Source organism: Orycteropus afer, unplaced genomic scaffold (genome assembly GCF_000298275.1).
Source record: "Orycteropus afer afer isolate SDZICR_OR568_19922 unplaced genomic scaffold, OryAfe1.0 scaffold00050, whole genome shotgun sequence".
In the NCBI taxonomy this organism is placed as follows: Eukaryota; Metazoa; Chordata; class Mammalia; order Tubulidentata; family Orycteropodidae; genus Orycteropus; species Orycteropus afer.
In genome coordinates this window covers 11,802,248-11,823,689 of record NW_006921637.1, presented here as the reverse complement: position 1 = coordinate 11,823,689, position 21,442 = coordinate 11,802,248, and the positions used below count along the sequence as shown (strand labels likewise).

Sequence of the window (21,442 nt, the reverse complement as noted above, 5' to 3'; positions counted from 1 at the left end):
AATGACAGACATCCAGTTTTCCTTCACCTCCTATACTAACATTGCAACAAACAGCTCTTTACACATTCCCTTAAGTAGTTGTGTGAAAATTTCCTTAGGATATATATTCCTGAAGGTGCAGAATATGTGTATACTTAATTTGGCAAAATGGTGCCAGGTTACTTTTGACATAATAGCTGTACAGTTCCTCTGTCCCAGGGCTTCTCAACCTTGTACTGTTGACATTCTGGGCTGGATCATTCTTTACTGTGGGGAGTTGTCTTGTGCACTGTAGAATGTATAGCAGCATCTCTGGTATCTACCCCCTATTTGTCAGTAGCACCCCCTCCCCAATTGTGACAATCAAAAATGTCTTGATATTGCCACATCTCCCGAGGTACAAAGTTGCCCAAGTTAAGAACCACTGCTCTACCCCATCTCTACCAACATTTGGCATTATCCAGTTCTCTCATTTTTTTTTTTCTGATTACCAATTATTTTTAGCATCTCTCTATATATTTGATAATTTTTAGGATTTTCTCTAATGTTAATTTTCTATTGAGGTTGCTGGCCTCTTCTTGTTGATTTCCAAGAGTACTCTATATTTTTGAAACTTCTCCTACACTGGAACTGACATAATAGGTATCTGCATTCTTTCAGCTATTTAACTCTATCTGCAGTGTATTGTCCTATATCCCAAATTTTCATGTAATCAAATTCATTAACACTTCACTTTATAATTTGTCCTTTTGAAGTTTTACTAACGAAGTTCTTTGTTGCCCTAAGTCACAGATATATTTCTCTATTAGTTTTATAGTTTTATCTGTCATAATCTGGGCTTTAGTCCATATAGAACTCCTTATATGCAGTGTTGGATAGGAATCTGTATTTCATACAGGAAGAATCCATCCATTAAAGAATCTCTCCTTTTCCACCTGAGTGTGATGTCACTTTGATTGTAACTTAAGTTACCACATATACATAGGTTTGTCTCTGAGCACTCCATTCCATTTCATTGATCTAATTGTCTGTCATTCTACCAAAACCCACATCTCTATGGCCTGTAGTCTGTATTCATAGCTGGTAGAGTAAGACCCCTATTAAACTGTTTAGGATCTCTCATGACATAGAGGTTAAAGCACTGAGCTGCTAACCAAAAGGTCAGTGGTCCATACCCACCAGCCGCTCTGCGGGAGAAAGATGAGGCAGTCTGCTTCCGTAAGTGCCTTGGAAACGCTATGGGACAGTTCTACTGTCGTATAGGGTTGCTATGAGTCTGAATTGACTCAATGGCAGTGGGGTGTTTTTTTTGGGGGGTGGTATCAAACTATTTAGTAAACACTAATGTTCTTCAGTAACTATTTAATTTTCTCCACTTACAATTTGGAGTGAATTTGTCCAACTTTTCTAAATATCCAACTGGAATTTTTTAAGGTTGCACCACCTTTAATGATGGTTTTGAGAAATTTAACATTTTTATATTGCTGCCTCATCCAAGATTATTTAGATCTTCTTCCAAAAAATGGGCTAAGTCTTCTATTTGATTTGTATAGTTTTCTTTAAAGAAGACTTTGTTTAAGCTGATTCCTGGACACTTCATATTTTTGTCATTGAGTGTTATCTTTTTATTTACTTAAGTTTCTAGTTGGTATTGCTGCTCTTGATTTTTAAGTTGATCTTACATCCTGCACTGCTCTCTTGCTTTCTCCCTGAGTTTGGGTGGAATTCAGAACCACTCTGGTTTCCTCCTAAAGCATCCCTCTCTTGGTATGAAGGTACCTGGAAAGCTGATCATCACAAGATTCATATAGCACACAATTAGACCAAATAAATTGCTGGACAAGCCATGAAGACACCCACAATAGAGAACATTTTTGTTCCCCAGATTCACCATCTTCCTTCCCTGGCTGCAACATGCTGAATAAACCTAGATATGTTTTAATGGATCACTCTCATACAGAAACTTTTTTTCAGATGTGTTAATATCACATCCTAGGGGCTTTGGAACTATTTTGCTTCCTCCCATAATTTGTAGATAAATAACCCTCACAAACGCAGTTTGGACTTAAAGCCTCCTTGATGCCTCACAAACCTCATCACAATTACTTCATACCAATATATAATAGTTAACTTGCTCACCCAGAAATCTCTGGTCCCAGAGGCACAAGTTATAAGTCTGTTAACCTGACATGTAGCAAGGGATATTAGTTTTAAAAACTTATTTGATGTGAAATTATTAAAAAAAAAAAAAGGCGAGGTTTGCTGGTCGGATAGAGCCTGAAGAAATTCTATGGTCCCTAGCTGCCCTTGAGGCCTGGAACTGAACCCACTCCTATGGCTTCCAGCCAAATAAAAGACCAGTATATGGGCTGAACATTTACATCAGGTAAATACACTACTTGGAGAGATCAATCATGGGAGAACAGAAGGGCAGTGCATGCACAAAGAGACTATTGGAGGGGCAGGAGTACACTGGAGGGAAGGACACAAGGAAGAGGTAATTATGGGGAGGAAGTGGGAAGACAGCTGTTACATTGTGGGAAACTGCAGTCAATGTCATGTGACAAATGTGTATTAACTGCTGTACAGAAAATGAATTTACTCTGTAAACATTCACCCAAATCACAATAAAAATTAAAGAAAAAAAATCGTATCAAAACAAAACAACAAAAAAAAAAAACTTATTTGATATGGGCAATTGACATCTAAAACATCTCCTTAATCTACAGCTGGTAATTTACCACCTGCACTGTAATGAATGGAGTAGGACAGACTGGCTGTACTTAATTGTGTGTTTCTTCTACTAAAATCCAGCTTCAACCAGGTCAATCAGACTCAACCTGTAAGCTTTTCGGGAGATAGCATTTGCTCTGCTGAGCCTTCAGGAAGACTTACCAAAGCTTTGAGTCCATTGGAAAGTCCTCCAGGACAGAGTTTTCCTTCTGTCTGCAAGTCCGGTGGGGCAGAACCTCTTCACTACCTACCAGGGGCCTCCTGCATCTAAATGGTGCAAAATGGGTTTTCTGAAGAGGTATCAAGCTAGCTTTAACTGGCATCAATCCTTTCTTTCTCTCCTGTGTCCCTAACTGGCTTCCTGATTGTGGTGTGAAGTTTGTGTGTCAATTTGGCTGGGCCTGGTTGAGTAGATAGGGAGCTGGTGGTAGTTATTCCCCATGGTAAGACTGGTAATGAACTCCATGGTGGAATGTATTGGAGCAGCTGAGTAACTGCTTTAGGGATATGGTCTGCTTCCTGTATATAAGCAGCAGCTTTGGGAATGGTCCCTAGCTTATGGCACGCTTGAACTCTGCATGTAGCTGTGTCATTGTTCAGCAGCCTGCCATGTTCTGCTGATCAATGGACTTGAATTAATGGCCTGCTGTGTGGCTTGGTAACATAGGGACTGTGCCTTTTCACTTGTCAAGCTTGGGCTTATCAGTTTCAGCAGCCAGCAGCTGTCTGAGTGAAGAAAAGCCTCCTAGCTTCAGTGAGCTGGGAGCGGGAGGCAGAGCTGAAGCCAAAGTTGAGGGCTTTCACTCAGCCCCTACAGCCTGGCACTTCGAACTTGGACTTAAAGCCTCCAAACTGTGAGAGAATAAACTCCTGTTTGTTCAAGCCATCCCATTTGTGGTATATTCTTGTCAGAGCAGCACAGAGGTAACCAAAACACTGATTCCAGCACAAGCCTAAAATACACACATCCAGCATATTTTAAATGGCTTTATTAAAGGTTATTAATATAAAATATGACCAAGTTACAAGTTATAAGAATTCATAATTTTTGAAAACGTGTATCAAAGAAAAGGCAGCACATTCAACCTCTGCAGCAGCTGCTGACATCCTGGGAGCAGAGGTGGGCAGGGTGACCACAGCTACTCCCAATGGGGGTTACCTCTGAAACCCAGAAGGAGGGGACAGGTCCTTTAGGTGAAAAGAACAGACTGGTTTCTCATTTCTTTGGGGTGCAGTCACCCAAAGCAGTACTCTGAATCCTAAAGCTGAATCCCTGGTGCAAAGAGTAGATAGAGTGGGGATCGGTTGGAATCCAAAACCACATATAAGCTTTAGCTGAAAAGTGTATATGTTTTTTTTCAACAAATATAAACTCCTGATACATGGAAAAGAAAGTGACAAACTATAAGAATTTAATTTCCCTTTACTTGGAAACACTGAACATAGACCCCAAGAGATAGATGAAAGAAACAACTTTTGCCTAGATTTTGTCTAGGATTTGGAGGAGGATCTGGCAGGTCAGGAGGGATGAAGAGGCTGGAAGCAAAGCCCCCAGTCCTTCATACTACCTCAGATTTAAATGTAAATTTTACGTTTAAAATTTAAAATATTATGAAAGGTAACTAAACATGGTGGGCGCTGGCCATAGGTGGTACTAAGCATGGCAAAAGCTTTCAACGATGCCCACATCCCCAAAGCTCCAAAGAGAACTTTAAGTGAATATTGGGCTTCATGAGAAAGTTGGAAAGAAATGAAAATCATCTCCCAAGAGAACAGACAGGTCACCTTGGACCAACTGTCTGAGGATATAGATCTTTCTTCCCTGTTACAAAAACACCAAGGAATATAATCTCACATCCACACATCTTAAAAAATAAAAAGGAGCCCCTATTCCTAGGTTGGATCATGCAGCACCACAAGGCTGAGAGTGGAAGGCAGGGCAGGGCGCAAGCCCAGCTCTGAGGCTGTAAGCCAAGAGGGGAGCAAGCATCCTACTTATATGTTCCAACTGGGATCTGAAGCCCCTTTCCCCTCATTGTAATGTGGGAAACCTCCTCCTCCTACCTCCCACCCTGCCCTTGTACATATCAACTATTCTCAAATAGTACAGAAAGAACCTACAGTTGCCAAGTTGCATCAGTCACCCAAGGAGGAATATAAAACCCAAGACCTCAGAGGGCCAAGTGAGGTTAAGGGACATTAAGCAATTGGCAGAAACCAACACAAAAGCTGGCTGAGCCACAGCTTTGGCAGAAATTTTCCTTGAAAAAAAAATAAAGTTGCCATGTGCTTTACCTTGGAACCAGATAAAATATTCTGGAAATTGTTGTAGAAGGTCCTATGACACAGTGAAACATTTTTAAAAAAAAAAAACACTTTGGTATTGAAACCAAACATTCACTGGCAAGGGCTGAAAGGAATTAAGGCTTCAGGTGAGGAGGACACAGTGTGAGATTTGTAAGTCATGCTGTACTGGGGCCCATGGCTCTTCTAGGCACCTCCCAGCATGCCACACAGCTCAGGTGCACTGGTCGGGGGCAAAGTCCAGTTCCAAGGGACACCTCACTTTGACCAGGGTCTCCAGCGGCATGCTGATGGGCAATGCAGACACTTGCATCTGCATTTCTGGTAGTGGTCAGGGTGGAGTAGGATCCATCACGGGCAGGCTGACCAGTCCTTGGGGTGAAGGATATCCCCTCCACCTGCCAGTCTCACACTGGAAAGTTCAAATCCAATTCATCAGAAGCCTGCCATTTCCTCCAGCAACACCTGCCATTGGCCTTTTCTCCTGTTGATGCCCAGTACAGGAATAATCAACAGGTCATAGAAATAACAAAGAACTTCCAAAAGACATTGGTATAAAATAATGCTGAGTCTAGATACAAAATAACAAATAGTTAGTACAAAACTTTTAAACATGCAATTTTTTTAAACAATGATCAATAGTTTCAATATGTATTAGGGCAGATTAAGGATGAGCTTTACCATGTGCCAACCATTTGAATCCAAAAAATAACACAGGGTGGCAAGTGGCACATAATATGAAAAGTGTGGCTTCAGCAAGAGAACCCCTAGACAGAAGGAACATTGGGGGAGGTCTTCATTGGGGTAAACCCTTTCATGGTCACAGCCAGAATGTTGATATCACTCCATCAAAGTTAACCCCATACATTAAACAGGGGATAAAGGAGAAGGAGATGGAGATCATGTTTATGATTTTTGTGACATGGCTGAGAGAACTCTTTCTTTGAGGAGGAGAAAAACTGGGTGGAGCTGGGAACAGAAGTTTTATTTACAATATCGACTGAGTTCCTAACAGTCTTTAAAAATTGCAAATGTAAAACTGCTGTTATCAAATCATCGAAAATAGCATCTGTATCTGATCTTAGCAAAAAAGGAAAAATCTGGGTAATGTTTGACAATTCCCCAATGATTAAGAAAAGAGTGTACAGAGATTAAGGAAATATGCAAGGAAAATGTTGTCTTTTTATCCTCCTCTACCACATCACTTCAGAAAACATTTTGGGTTCTTGGTTTTGTTTTTATTTTTTTGTCTAGCTCATTTTACCAATTGTCCAGAAAATCAAATCCTGTCTTCAAGATGACATTGCTGGAGGTGACCTGCAGAAGGGAGAGAAATACAGAGTAAGAAGGGAGCTTTTTCCAGTTATGCATCATCTAAATACAGCATCTCATTTAAAATGACCCAAATGAAGCAGCCTGCTTCCATTTCAAAGGCTTGCTGACCTCAATCTACCTCAATGCTTAGAACCAGAAAATTAAGTAAATTCACTGCAAGTTGCAAGCAGCCAGCATCTTACACCTCCCTCTCCCTCCCAAGGCAAGTCTGTAAGCAGCCTGCAGACATACCTACTGACCAAAGGATAGAAAGACAGTTTTCCTATTTGTGAATGAGAGACATGTTTAAATTTACTCATCATGAAATAAAGAGAACCAATCATAAAGGTATGCTTTCTAATATAAAGCAAACATACACACAACATAACAAAAAGTAGCTTGCAAAATCGAGAGGAAGGATTTAAAGCTTTTTTCTTTTAGATTATGTTAAAAGGATCTGAAGTGATTCTCCCTAAACTAGGCACATTCTTAGGGTTCAGGATAATCCATGTAAATGAAATACGTCTTGATTTAAAGGGGACCTTAGTGAACACAAGAAACCTTGGTGGCACAATGTTTAAGAGCTCAGGTATTTCCCTAGTAGTTTGAACCCTCCAGCCACTCCACAGGAGAAAGATATGGCAGTTTCTATAAGGACCTACAGCCTTGGAAACCCCATAGGGCAGTTCTACTCTGTCCTTGAGAGTCACTATGAGTCAGAATCGACTTAATGGCAATATGTTTTTTTGGTCCTGCTGAACATGGGCTGTCACACAAGCTGCAGCTGGATTTATAGACACTCCAACAAACTTCCACTCAGCAACTTGGTTAAGATGTAAGATGGCTTAGTACTTCATTCTAACATATGTAGGTCTTCGTCTGGTAGGCTGTGGTCCTCCTGAGCAAGGAAATCTTGGCACTACGACCTCCATAGGGCTGGCAAAGAGAAAATGCTCATGTGGAGTCAGTGGCAGGAAACATACTAAGCAACTTACCCCTGAAGCTTGGCTCAAGTTGGCTCTGCATCTGAGGCTTATGCAGAGTGTGCGAAAACATGAAAAAGTACTGGTGTTTACTCAAGGTGTTCCTTTCCTGACTGTCTCTTGTTTCTCGAATGCTATGGCTTTGCTCTCAGCAATCTGTTCTTTAAAGGACATGTTTGTGCTCTCTCCTACTCTCCACTTCCCACCCCACCCCCACCACACTCATTTTCCTATTCTTCCTTGTGGTTTACATAAATGTGTCCTTCAGAGGAAAACTCAACTCCAGAGTGTCAGAGAAAGGGTAATGTCTAGGGATAGAGGAACACTGAGCATGTTTGTCAGGAGGAGCTGAGAGGCAAAAAGATTAGAGAGGTAAGAGGTAACAAAAGAGGCAAGAAAGGGTCAAGGACCAGAGAGACAGGGAACGATGTCATCAAATGCACTGCCTTAGATGGTAGAGATGATGGAAGTCAAAGGGACAGGCATGGAATCAGAACCACACACAGGGTAGACTGCATGCGCAGATACAGCTATGAGCAGCACAGCAATGCCAAGGACTACCAGCAGCCACCACACACTGGGAGGACAGTTGCTCTCTGAGTCCTCAAAGGAATGGACATGGCTTATGGCCTGAATTCAGAACATGAATTTTAGGCTCCAGAACATGAGATAATACATGTCTGTTCTTTATAGTTACTCACTTGTGGTATTTTGTTATGGCAGCACAAGGAGCTCTGGTGGTGCAGTGGGTAAGGCATTCAGCTGCTAACGCCATGGTCGGTGGTTCAAACCTACCAGATGCTCCACAGGAGGATGATGAGGCAATCTACTTTCGTAAAGATTTACAGTCTTGGAAACCCAATGGGGGGCGCTATGAGTCAGAATTGATTCAATGGCAGTGGGTTTTGTTTGGTTTTTGGTAGGCAACTAGGATATCTCATGATCACACAAACCAATTCCTTGCAATAAATCTACTACTACCTCCTACAGATGGGGAGTCTGGCAAAGAACCAGGCAGTGTGTTTTGTTCTGATGTACATAGGGTCACTATGAGTCGGAGCCAACGTGTAGCACCTAACAACAACCACCACCTCCCACAGTTTTGCATCAGGAGAACAAAACACCCTGTCCTCACAGGCCCTCCTGCTGGTGTAGAGTGTTGTCTGTCCCCTCTGCACCATCCTCAGGCTAGGATGACTGTATCAGGAGCTGCCCATCCATCACTCCTCCTCCTCTACACCTTTTGTCTGGCTGCCACCTCACCCCACACCCAAGACCCCAACTTGGCCTTCCTGCATAACATTCTGCTATGTTTTATAGGTCCTTTTACTAGTGAAGCCAAGGTAAGAACAAGCTGTCATTCCCACCAAGGTCACTGACACTGGAGTAAGCAACCTTCTTGGACAATATGGTTCTCTACCCAGACTGCCATTTTTCTGACACATCCTCTCTCCTGAAGCTCAGACAACCCTCCTCCCTACCTGGACACAAATTGCCATCCTGACAGACATCACCCACAGACATCTCTGCTGAAGAAGATACCCGTGGTCCCGCTCACACTAAGGTCCCACTCCATTTCAAAAAGCTGCTCTGTGTTTCCTCATTCATGTTTGCTCCACTGACTTGACATGGCAGCCCACCAGCTACTTCTCAAAGCTGCATTTTGGTCTCATTGTTATTCCAGGTGGCAGCTGGGTTATAATGCCGCTACTTGGTCCTCAGTTTTCTCATCTGTGAAATGGAGACTATGGCTTACGTCTTGAATTCTTGTTTTAAGTTAATGTGCATATAATAAGCCCCGTCACGTGGTAATCTGCGCAACATTACTTTTTCCACCAGCATTGTGGTGAGGACAGAGACAGGTTCTAAGCAGCAAGCAGCTACTCAGAGCCAGCCTCATGTCTACTCTAACTCTTGACCCCAAGTCCCCAGATGTCCCCCTAGGAAAGGCAGCAGTGACAGCAGTGGTCTCTAGTGCAGGCTCTACTCAGGAAGCAGATCCTCAGAAGAACTCTCCAGGGGGTTGGCAGGAGAGCAGCTAGGGAGAGCTGCTGGCTCTACTGGGGCCACATGGCTGGGACCTCATCTTCTTCAGGGCCAGGATCTTTGGGCAGCACTCACAGAGGTGAGGGTGCACAGGAGGATCACAGCCTCTGGATCCCTTGTGTCTTCCCTCTGGCCATCCCCATCTGGTGAGCAGGTTTACCTGTTCCCATCCCCTACCTCCTTCCTTCCCTCAGAGACTCAACAAGCACCCTGACTCCTCCAAAACAGTTATGAGTGACCAGAAAGCATCACTGTTATGGACAGCACCAGCATTTCTCCTGACAGTGGCATAGTGTGTGAGGGGGAACAGAGCTGTGCCAGGAGTTGCTGCCAGGTAGCCACTGCCAAAGTAGGCAGGCACAGATGTAGGAACAGGCTGTGCTTTTCTCTCAGAAATAGTGTTCACACATGCCATGCCCACATGTACTACTCAGTTTATCATACAATGTTGCCCAAAACCAAGGGATCCCTCTAAAATATAATGACTATTTCTTGGGCTTTTTTTTTTTTTTTTTTGGTTTTGTGTAATTCTCCAACAGTAATTCCATTTGAATCAAAGATTTTGTCTTCTCTTTGTTTTTTCACCTTTTATGCAACCCAACCAGTGAAAAAACAAGGGTCACAAAATAATGGAGAAAAAATATAAAAGAAGCCACTTATACTATGGTTCCTCTTACACAGCCACTCCCTTCCTTCCTTGCTCATCTATCTCACCCAGTGATATCCCAGACCCCTTTGCTTCCCCCTTAATTCAGTGAGAGAAACTATTGTCTTATTGTCTTCATGGTCCCACCCAGGACCCCTACCCTTACCCTGGTAGGGAAAGAGCAGTCCCACCTGCTTTCCCTGCATCATCTCAGGACACCATTACCCCAGGATACCACAGACCCTTCCACACCCAAAGCCACAGCTAGCCTCACAGGCCTTCCAGTCCAGCAGGTATATAACTACCTACCAACCTGACAACTTTCTCTTCTCAAGTTCCCTCTTTACACCCCCCCACACACACATGACTTCCTCTTCTTAATCAAACAAGTTAAGATAAACATGAACTTGCACCACCAGCATATTGACTAGTGGCAGTGCTGACAAGTAGCCAAGCTCTCCTGAGCCCACAAGCACTCTGAGGAGGAAGCAGGGAAAGAAGAGGAGGAAGGGAAGGAAGACAGACTGTGAGAAGGGACCGTTGACCTGGAACAGCATCACACCAAACCACCCACCTGCATAGGCGCAGACTCTGAGAAAAGAGTGTCTCCTGCATCCTCCTGGCTGGCATCAGGGGCAAGTGGGTTCCTCAGAGGTTCGGCAAGGCCAGCCTCCCTTGGTGGGCTAACAGATGCCTGTATGGGCAGAGGTCTCTCACACTCGGCCCCCAAACCAGAAAGGTCGCGTGTCTCCTGTTGTGGGCCACCAGGCTGCTCAGCCTGGGTCTCCCTGTCCTTTGGGGCAGGATCCTGTCGATGGCAGGCAGATACGACCTTCTCCCCCTTCTCCATAGACTTGATTTGGCTGGGGGTCAGTGACTGGAATTCTGCCTCAGGCCCCTCACCACGGGACCGCTCAGCGTTGATCTTCCAGAAGGCAGCCTCTTCCTCCTTCCGTGTGGACCCCAGCACATCTGGACCTGGGGGCTTGTTGCCCTGGGAAGACTTGAGGGCCTGCGTAGCACTGCCTGGGTCCTGGACCGACAAAGAGGAGATGCTGAACTCCATCTGACTCTGGCAGAGGGGAATGGGAGAGGGAAGAGACAAGACAGCAATCCTTACAGTCAGCCATGGCAGCCCTGCCACTCACACACCTTCTCCTTGGCATGCGGCACCAGCAATGACATTACTTAAATCATCTCCATTATTATTCTCCATTTTCTGGCAATGCTTCCATTCTGGGTAGTGATTTTCACAACTGCCACCACATACCTGAAACACACTGAAGCTTGGATATCCAGGCCCTTCCCACTCTATTGTACTCCATACTACTAATAGCTCAGATCCTACAGATCATACCAACAGGAAAGGCTCTCTGCTAGGCAGGCAGTATCCTCACCTGTCTGCTCCTGTGGCCCCAGCACCTTCTTAAGAGAGCTGAGGAGGAAGGATGCCTACCTCTTCAGCCCAATATAGGTAAACAAATAAAAATAATTAAAAAAAAAAAAAAAAAAAAAGCAGGTGCAGCTCAGCGTAACTACTGAAAACCAGCTGCCATCCAGTCGACTCCAATTCATGGCAACTCCGTGTGTACTGGAGTAGAACTGTGCTTCGTGGGGTTTCAAATGGTGGATTTTTCAGAACTGTATCACCAGGCCTTTCTTCCTACGTGTCTCAAGTGGACTTGAACTTCTAACCCTTCAGTTAGCAGCTAAGTGCTTAACCATTTGTACAATGTAGAAAGTCTTTCAGCACTGAAAAACCTTCTGCAATCAAGTCGATTCTGACTCATGCTACACTGAAATGAGGGTAAAACCTAGGCTCCATCTCCCTGGCCCTGCCTTCACTGGACCTGTGGCAATGGCCAACAGTCAAAGAAAGCCAAGGTGTCACACTCTGCAGAAAGGTTCTTCGAATTAAAGGAAAAAGCACTCGGGACAGGGCTGAGTGCAGCTGCAAAGACTTGGCCCATCCGTCCACCTTCCCACAGCTGCTGCTTAGGGTGCAACTCTTCACCCTTTCCTGACAAGGCCTGCTGACTCTGGATACACTTTTCCTCAGCACTGGTTGCTGCTGCACCTGGTACTGGGCCCTGGACATGGGGCTAGGACTGTAAATACACTGAAGGCATCTGGGTGCACGTGAAATGCTTCTGCTAACCAGGTACAGCTAAACAGTGACCTCCAAAAATGGTCATTCTAAGCTGTCTGGCCTGTTGGTCATTAAATGGAATCTGAGCCTCTGTAGAGTACATTAGAAGATGTATTCCAAGCTCTGCAGAAAAAGCAATGTGTGATATCTATCATTTCTAAAAATCAATCATGAAAATTTCCCTCTTCATCACCACTTCTACTCCCTCCTTCACTCTTCCTTTTAAATAAAAGTAATAAAACTACATTATAGATAGTTTGAGAAACAGAAAAAAGAAAATCTCTTATAAGTCTTTTCTCCTCCCATAATCATTGCTACTTTTTGTACTTTTGTGTAATCTGATTCAGTATATATTTTATGAGGTTATAGCTCTGTTATGCATATAATCTAGGGTATTGCTTTGTCACTTAATCATAAACATATCCATGTTGCTGTATAGTCTTTATAAACATTACTTTTAATTGTTGCAAAATATTTCATGGAGTAGCTGTCCCACCATTTACTTAGCCATCTTTTTATTATCGGACAATTTAGTATTTCTGATCTTTATTGTTATAATTCAGGTTGTGACAAATATCTTCATATGTATAGCTCTCTTCCATTTTGGGTTAATTTCTTCAGAGTGCTATCACTTCAGAAGTTATATTATTAAATTACTTAAGACTTAAGCCTTTCTTTCTGTTCAAACCCTTTCTGGGAGAATATTGCCAGATTTGCTTTCCAAGCACTGCCCTAATTCCAATGTCACCAGCTCTCCATCAGAGAAGCATTTTCTATCACTGCATCCATGCAATAACTGGCCATAGTAATCTAAAACTGTGCTAACTCAAAATACCAAAACTTGGATTTTTCTTATTTTAGTAAGTGCTCCATTCAGTTAAATCTTTAGAAACAATAGCACTCCTCCAGGATTCTCACAAACTGGACCACAATGTTTGTAAGGGCAAGCCTGAAAATACTGCTTTCCATATAAAAAACTATAGGCCCTAGGACAGAGAGATGCCAACATTCTGCCAGTTTCAGACCTAAGGCTCATCCTTCCTGTGACAGCTAGAGGGTTCCGTCCCCGTCATAGACGTGAACTGTTGAGGCCATGAAGGGCTCCAAGTTTTAAACTCAATTTAATCACAGCATAGGCTACTTGGAAAGTCAATGGTACAAAAAATAAAAAAGAAATGATAACTGGCTTTGCCAGTTCCTGTGGTTACAAATATATGGGGTTCCTGTGAGCACCCCATGCACCAGACTATTTGTGTTCTACAGACGAGGATGCAGATTTGGCAAGATAAAGCAGCATGCTCTGAGTCACTTGTCCATCAGGAAATCTGGAGGTGGGACTCAGTAGCCTGACTCAAAGCCTGACAACTGCACTGATGGCCTCGGTTGGGACTGAAGTCACGCTGGGTGTCACTATAAAAGCAAGGTGTTACCAGATGTAATGTCAATTGAAAGAGTTGAGAGCCTTTGTAGTTTTGATAAGTATTTAAATGATCTAATCTCGTGGCATAGTGCCTAAGGCGTTTGACTGCTAACCAGAAGGCTGGTGGTTCAAACTCACCAGCCACTTCTTGGAAGGAAGACTGGGCAATCTACATCCATAGAGATACTGCCTTGGAAACCCAAGGAGGGGTCACTATGAGTCGGATCCGACTTGACAGCAATGAGTTTAGTTTTTTGAGTAATGTGATTTTTAAAGAACTGTGTCCAAGTGAACAAGCCCAAATATACTCCAAATTCTTCAATGGAATAAAGAGACTGTGGACAGGGAAGTGATGTTTTCTTCAAATAAGCAAATTGCTAAAAATAGCTCACAAGTGGGGCCCCAAGGCTCTAAGAACAGATTTGACTTTGATCTGTTCATTGTAGTGTAAGGGAGGCACTTAGAACTGAGCACTTCATCAACCCTCGGCTTTTCTAGGATCAGCAATTTCTCAGTGCTCGGTAGCTATGAGTAGGGTCCAACTCAACAGCACATAACAACAACAACAGAAGCTTCTGGAAGGCGGGGCTGAACATTTTGTCTTATGTGGAGGGCAGCAACAAGCCAAGCAGGGATGCTGCAAAAAGTAGGAAGTCACAGTGGCTCTGAGAGTGATTCAGGGCCACTGTTGAACTCAGCAGTACTTAGCTGGACATGACATTCTCAAACAGAATGACAGATGTCTTTCTTGGTAACAAAGATCTGGTTAGAAGAGGGCTATGCTGAGAGAAGCAGCTACCTACTGATGTGGCTTGGGGGTAGACATGAGGAAAATAAAAATGTAAAGAGAAGAAGTACTAATAGTATATTTGCCTCTAAGTCTTTCTGCACTATGAATAAACCAAAACCAAACCAAACTCACTGCTGTTGAGTCGGATCCAACTGGCAGCAACCCCTCCTTGGGTTTCCGAGGAGGTATCACTACAGAAGTAGATTGCCCAATCTTCCTTCTGAGAAGTGGCTGGTGGGTTTGAACTGCCAGCCTTCTGGTTAGCAGTCAAATGCCTTAGGCAATATACTACCAGAGTTCTTTGAATATAATTTGTAATTTTGCAAATAATATATGGCTACCATCTCCTTTAAAGAAAACGGTCCTGGGACCAGGTTTGCTGGTCCAATAGAGCCTGGTGGAACCACTGATACTATGGCCCCTAGCTGCTCTTCAGGTCTGGAATTGAACCCACACCTGTGGTTTCCAGCCAAACAAAATACAGGCGTATGAGTAAAACATTTACCTCAAGTAGATACACTCCTTGGAGAGAACAATCATGGGAGAAAGAAGGGCTGCTTATGCACAGGGAGATAACTCAGGGGGCAGAAGTCCATGGAGGGATGGACACTGGGAAGAGGTAACTACAGGGAGGAGGTGGAAGGGGAGCTGTTGCATTGTGGTAAACTGTGGTCAATGACATGAGACAAAGTATATGTGAACTGCTGTATGGAAAGTGAATTTGCTCTGTAAATCTTCACCCAAATCACAATTAAAAAAAAAAAAAAAAACAGTCCTCTGATCATCATGCCCTCTGTTGGTTCTCATCCCTACTCTCACCTCTCTTCACCCTCAAAAGGGGTTATCTAGTAATCTTAAATGCCTATTGACAAGGGAGGAGTGGGAAGAAGGGAGAAGAGGAGGAAAAGATCCTGCCTAGATCCAATTTTACTCAGCTCCAAGAACTCCAGGACTCTTAACAAAAATTGACTAACAAGGCCGGGTGGGGCTCTAGTGAGAACACACTGCACCCCAGGCTATAGTCCACCAGAGAGGTACTGTATACAATCGACCAGTCTGAAGCACAAGAACAGAATGAAAGTGCCCCCATGCCCACTTAATGTTCCTTTTGCCTTTTCAAAACACACTGTATTGATTTTTTTGCTGCTGTGTCACCGTACTGTCCCAGGGATTTCTTCCCTACTGACCACTCCTCCTTCCTTACCAGCCAGGGGGCAGCCCTAGGCTTCTTTTCACTCTACCTAATTTAAGCCATCAGGTAGCATAGTGCCTAAGGCACTTGACTGCTAACCAGAAGGCTGGCAGTTCAAACCCACCAGCCACTCCTCGAAGGAAAGTTGGGCAATCTACTTCCATAGTGATACTGCCTGGGAAACCCAAGGAGGGGTCGCTATGAGTCGGGGCCAACTCGATGGCAAATAGCAACAACAACAATTTAGCCATCAGTTACCATCCAATGTCAGGGAGCCACAGATAGCCATCAACCAAGAGCTTCTCACTGAGCCTCAGACCTACAGATGACCCTACTAGGATGTTTAAAAGGTACCTCGGCTCACCAGTACAAAACTAATGTCATGCTTTTCCCCTCAAACCCGCTCTTGCTCAGTAAATGTCAAAACTGTCCAACTGCCAACCTCCAAATGTGGGAGTTGACTCTCCTTCCTCTACACTGTCAATGACCAAATCTTGGCAATTCTTCCTCATCAATATGTTCTGTTTGGCCATCTCTCTTCATTCCCACTCTGATCATCCTAGCTCATCTGTCACCTGCAGCTGCCTCCCAGTTGGCTTCTCTGCCTCCATCTTGCCTTCCTCCAGGTCGTTCATCAGACAATAGCTAGCTATAAAGTGACATTTTACCACACAAATCTGACATGTCACAACTCTGTCTAAAATAGTCTCCAAAGATGGCAGCCACACTCCTACCACCAAAAGGTGGGGTTTGTTTTCCCTCCCCTTCAATGTGGACTGGCCTCTGATCCTTTAATAGAAAAAGGCAGACGTGATGCTGGGTCATCTCGTCTGGCTTGAAGAGGCCAGGCTGCTTCTGTTCTTCTGTTTGGAAGCCAGCCAGGTCAGGGAACTGCCACTCCCTATTTGGAACACTGTGGCATGAGGCCTCCAGCCTGCTCCCACCCCTCAGCCAAGATGTCTGGCCTTCTACACACTACTGACAACGGTACTGGCCATGCCACACCCAGCCCACTACCACATTAGTATCCACAGCCCAGCATCTCTTCTACAGTAGTAGTCTAGCTGTACAGACAGCTGTAAGACTCTAGGTCCCACAAGGCAGGACTGCCTCTCTCCTACTCACTGATCTAGCCCTCATAACCACCTCTCAGATGGTCCAATGCTACATGGCCACTGACTATCAAAGGCACCAGAGAAGAGGGAGGAGCTTCTACCTCAGAAGTGCAAGGCTCTGGGGGAGTCCACAGAGCTAGACAATGGCTCAGCTGCAATACCATGTGGCACATCACAGTTCCAGCCCTACTGCCCAACACCAGAATGGCTGTCATCCCAGTGCTGTTCTTCAAGTAGACAGAACTGCAGTCCCAACCACAGGTGACAGGCAATGTAGTCCATGCCCAATGTTTAGAGGACCAAGGGAGAGAAGCCAAGGCCAATGGAAACCATGGGACCACTGCTGCTGTGCCTGTAAGTCATGGTCAGGATGTGGAGGTCCACCAACATGGGAGAAAGAGAAGGAGGAAGAATAAAGTACCTCTGGCTTACTGAGTACTGCCTATGGGTCAGGGACTGCTCTAAAACCTTTAGATGCACTTGTTCATTTAATCCTCATAGCAGTCAAATGAGGTAAGAACAATCGGTACTCCCTTTTTATCATAAAGAGTCCCTGAGTGGTGCAGTTAATGTGCTTGGCCACTAACCAAAAGGTTGAAGGTTCAAGTCCACCTGGAGGCACCTTGGAAGAAAGTTCTGGAGATCTACTTTCAAAAAAATCAGCCATTGGAAACCCTATGGAACACAGTTCTACTCTGACACATATGGAGTCATGGTGAGTTGGCATTAACTCAATGCCAACTGGTTCTAATTTTTATTATAAAAAGAGGAAAAGCAGCAGCTCCAGGTGCAGAATCCAGCCTATCCTCTTTGGCAGATGCTCTGCAACACTCTAGCTGGGATGAGAGCAGGCACCAGACTTGTGAGGAGGGAGGACATAATCAGGAAAAAAATGAAATTCCACATGGAGTTATTTTTCATTCCTGGGAAAAGTCTATTTTCTAGGTATGGTGGAAGAGCTGGCTTTGTGTGTCTTGGGAAAGGTGGAACCATCAGCCCTACTTTCACAGCACTGAGCATCAAACCAGTAACCAGCAGAGGGACATAGTATGAAAGAGGGACAAGGGTCATGGTAAGTGGACTCCCCCACACCCACTGGGTACAAGCAAGAGTCAGGAAAGAGAGATTCAGCCCAGGAGTTTTACACAAGATTTGCAAAAGGGCACTGAGAGGGTAAGTAAGGAGCCACTTTCCACTGGCAGCCAAGTGGAACCCCACCTCAATGTCCCCAGTGCTATGCTGGAGGACTGTCCAGACTATCCCTGGGAAGACCTATCCAGAGGACTCAGTCTAGCAGGCTACGACACAGGCGCCAGCCACCCTATGTGGGGAACTAGGTCTTAGCTGGCCACGTCCGCTCTAAAAACAGAACAGCCATGACTGAACTCAAAGTCTATTTTTGCACCCTCGTCACTAGAGAGGAATGTGTAATATTTCAGCAAAGCGGGGGATGCATACAGCCAACACTAATTGTTTGGTTTGGCAGCCTCCAGCACATCTAAATTGTTGAAACAAAGGCTGCAGAAACAATGTCAGAATATAGTTTACTGGAGCAAATCCTAATAAATTCACAAGCAATTTAGCATCTATTCTCCCTACCTCGCCCTCTGAAGAAGGAGGAGAAAAAGGAGAGGAAAAAACTAAAAACTTTGAGAATCACAAAATTAGTACAAGTGAGGACCTAGGAAGAAAGATATAACAGGCTACCAGAACCAGGAGTCTCAAAGTACCACTCTGCGCAGCCTTGGGCAGACTATAGAAGGGCAGGTCCAAGTGGACCCCAAATCCTGAGGCTTTCTGCACAGACAGGCTTATAGGCCAGACTGATACCAGTCCAACCCAACCCCATCTGTCTAGCCTCCATGGGGTTGTATGCCTTGGAGGCAATCCAATTTAGACCAGACATCCACTTAGGGCAAACAATGGACCATGTCAGGCCTATAGTTATAAAGGCTAAGTGATAGATATATATATAGTCTCTGCCTGTTTTGGTTACCTAGTGCTGCTCTGACAAGAATATACCACAAATGGGACGGCTTTAACAAACAGGCATTTATTCTCTTACAATTTTGGAGGCTAAAAGTCCAAGTTCAAAGTGCCAGGCTCTAGGGGCTGGGTGAAAGCCCCTCAACCTTGGCTCCCAGCTCACTGAAGCTGAGGGCTTTTCTTCACTCAGGAAGCTGCTGGCTGCTGAGGCTGACAAGCCCAAGATTGACAAGTAAAAAGGCACAGTCCCAATGTTACCAAACAACATGGCAGGCCACTAATTCAAATCCAGAAGTCCCAAGATTGGCAAGGCATGGCAGGCTGTTGAACAACAACTTGGCTACATTCAGGGTTCATGTGTGCCAAAAGGCTAGAGACCAATCCCAAAGCTTCTCCTTATATACGGGAAGCAGACCACATCCCTAAAGCAGCTACTCAGCTACTTGTGGCAGATTCCACCACGGAGTTGACTGCCAGTCTCATCATGGGGAATAACTATGGGTCGGGTCCGACTCGATGGCACATAACAACAATAACAGCATTCTCAGTGGTAACACAGAAGATGGAAAGCCTGAGTCAGGGAACAAGATTTGAAGCTCCAGCTTCAAAATATGGTTACCTTAGGAATGATCTATACTTAGCCCTTAGAGATCTCGAATCCCTAAAGACTCAAAGAACTGATCCCCACTCCAGTTACTTACTATCCCACAGCAGGCAGCTCAACAGACAGGAAAAGCCAGACAGCTGGGGAGGAGTGCAAGGCCAAGCTGGGGCCCCAAGAGCCTGCCCTGGCCTCCCCAGGCATCCTCCTCCACAGACTGGGGAATGCCAAGAATGCACCCTGCTCCCTACCTCCCTTAGGTGGAACATTCCAAGTGCTGTTTTTTTTTTTCCTCTTGAAGCCCCAGCAGCATGAGAAGAATCCAGCGTTGGGCTGTGGTGCCCTTTCCCAGCACTCCCACCACTGACAGCTGACACATATTGAAGATGGTCAGCACAACTCCACCTGGCTCTTTAAAACGGAACTCTGACTAGTGAAGGAAGTGGAAGGCACACAAGGTATATTGTTCTCTAGAGTGTTCTAGTCTGCATGAAAAAGTTCTAACACTGAGCTATTTGAAGTATGACCTTAAGAGATCATACAAGTAAGGATGTACAGTGAACCCACCACAGCTGGTGAAATAAGTTGGTACTCCAGAATCATGGACTTAAACTGAGAACTTGAAGGGGCAAAGACTGCACTTTTCTCTAATAACAGTCCAGTTAAAACCAGCAGTAGACACTGACTTAATTTCACCTAGCCTTGTCAACTTACCATGGCTTCAGAAGAGACCCAGCTGGTCTCTACAGACAATCAGCAACAATACAGTGTGACCTGCACTGTTTTAGCTCTACTGGTTGTCGAATCAAAAGACCTGGTAGCTGTGCCTGTATCATCAGCCACCCCAGGCACTGTGCTGCCTTTGTCCCAGATGGCCATTTGTAACAAATTAATAATAGATGCAATGTCCTGCCCTACAAATAGCTGATTTGGAAACATTTAACAAGGTAAATTCTTAAGAGTGCAGCAGATATTCTCATGAGTTACATTATAGGCTCAGGTCTGCAGACATTTTGACTATTCTGATCTTCCTGTGTCCTCACCGCTGTAATATCACCAAATTCAAGGCCCAGCACAGGGCAACATGTGCTGCTTTCTGAACCACTATTAGAACCTGAGGAGCTCTGGCAGCATAGTGTCTAAGGCACTTGATCGCTAACCAGAAGGCTGGTGGGTTCAAACCCACCAGCCACTCCTCAGATGGAAGGTTGGGCAATCTACTTCCATAGTGATACCACCTCGGAAACCCAAGGAGGGGTCGCTACGAGTTGGGGCCGACTCGATGGCACATAACAACAACAACAACATTAGAACCTGGGAACTAAGGTTGTTGGTTCCCAGTGTGCAGAATGACTAGTTATATATGACCACCAGGCATCATTATGAGATCAGTGCTTCTCGCCACCCATTCTGGAAGACACATATGAGTACTATCCAAGACTCTGGCTGAAAACCAAGGTAATGATATGCTCTCAACCCACCTACAGTCTTCTCTGCAGTGCCACCAGACACAGGATTCTAGTGGGATTCAGGAGCTATTGTAATTGCAGGCCTCTCTCTGGCTTCCTTTGCTACCTACCCTAACCTCAGCCAGCCCTTCAATGAATGTCCAGAACCTCCAGAGAGACTCAGCTTCCAGTAAGGCCAACCTCCCTCACCCTATCCTCTGCACAGACCTGAGTTATCAATCTGATATGACAATAAAAACAGGACATACAGGATGCTGGTATCTGTTTATTTCTAGGACTTTAGGATCTGATGTAAATGCTACACTGAAGGCAAAGGGCATGCCAGTTTGTCAAGTAAATTAATGCACACCCCAAGATCATCTCTTCTCTCTAACATGAGGACAAACTCTACCTGTGAAGGTTCCATTTCCTGAGACCACCTTGCTTCATTCAAAATGATCACAATCACTTACTAAATGTATCTATGTATTAGCTGTGCCAGTCCATCTGAGCCCTTGTGAAATACTTCATTGTAAGATACACTTCCCCACATGAAGGCCATCAGGCCCCTGGCTGACCCCCTCACTGCTTCCCCAACCCCAGTCCACCCTCTTCACAGGCTTATCAGGTGGCAGCTCCTGTCCTCTCCACCTGGTGCTGCTGGGGTGAGAGACCCAATTGGCAAGTGAGAAGCCATGTGAAAAACCCAGAAGATGCACACTTCATAGATGAGTGG

The 21,442-nt window shown here is 44.7% G+C and overlaps 1 protein-coding gene across 1 annotated transcript in view; it reads right to left on the bottom strand.

Moving 5' to 3' along the window:
- Positions 1-6,276: 6,276 nt before the first annotated feature.
- The window catches only part of CUNH1orf198 (chromosome unknown C1orf198 homolog), a 40,524-nt gene continuing 25,358 nt past the window's right edge, over positions 6,277-21,442 (bottom strand). The window contains exons 3-4 of the mRNA XM_007938494.1: positions 10,580-11,077; positions 6,277-6,333 (exon numbers count right to left, since the gene is read on the bottom strand). Of these exons, the coding sequence (XP_007936685.1) occupies positions 6,277-6,333; positions 10,580-11,077 (555 nt within the window). The remainder of the gene's footprint in view (positions 6,334-10,579; positions 11,078-21,442) is intronic.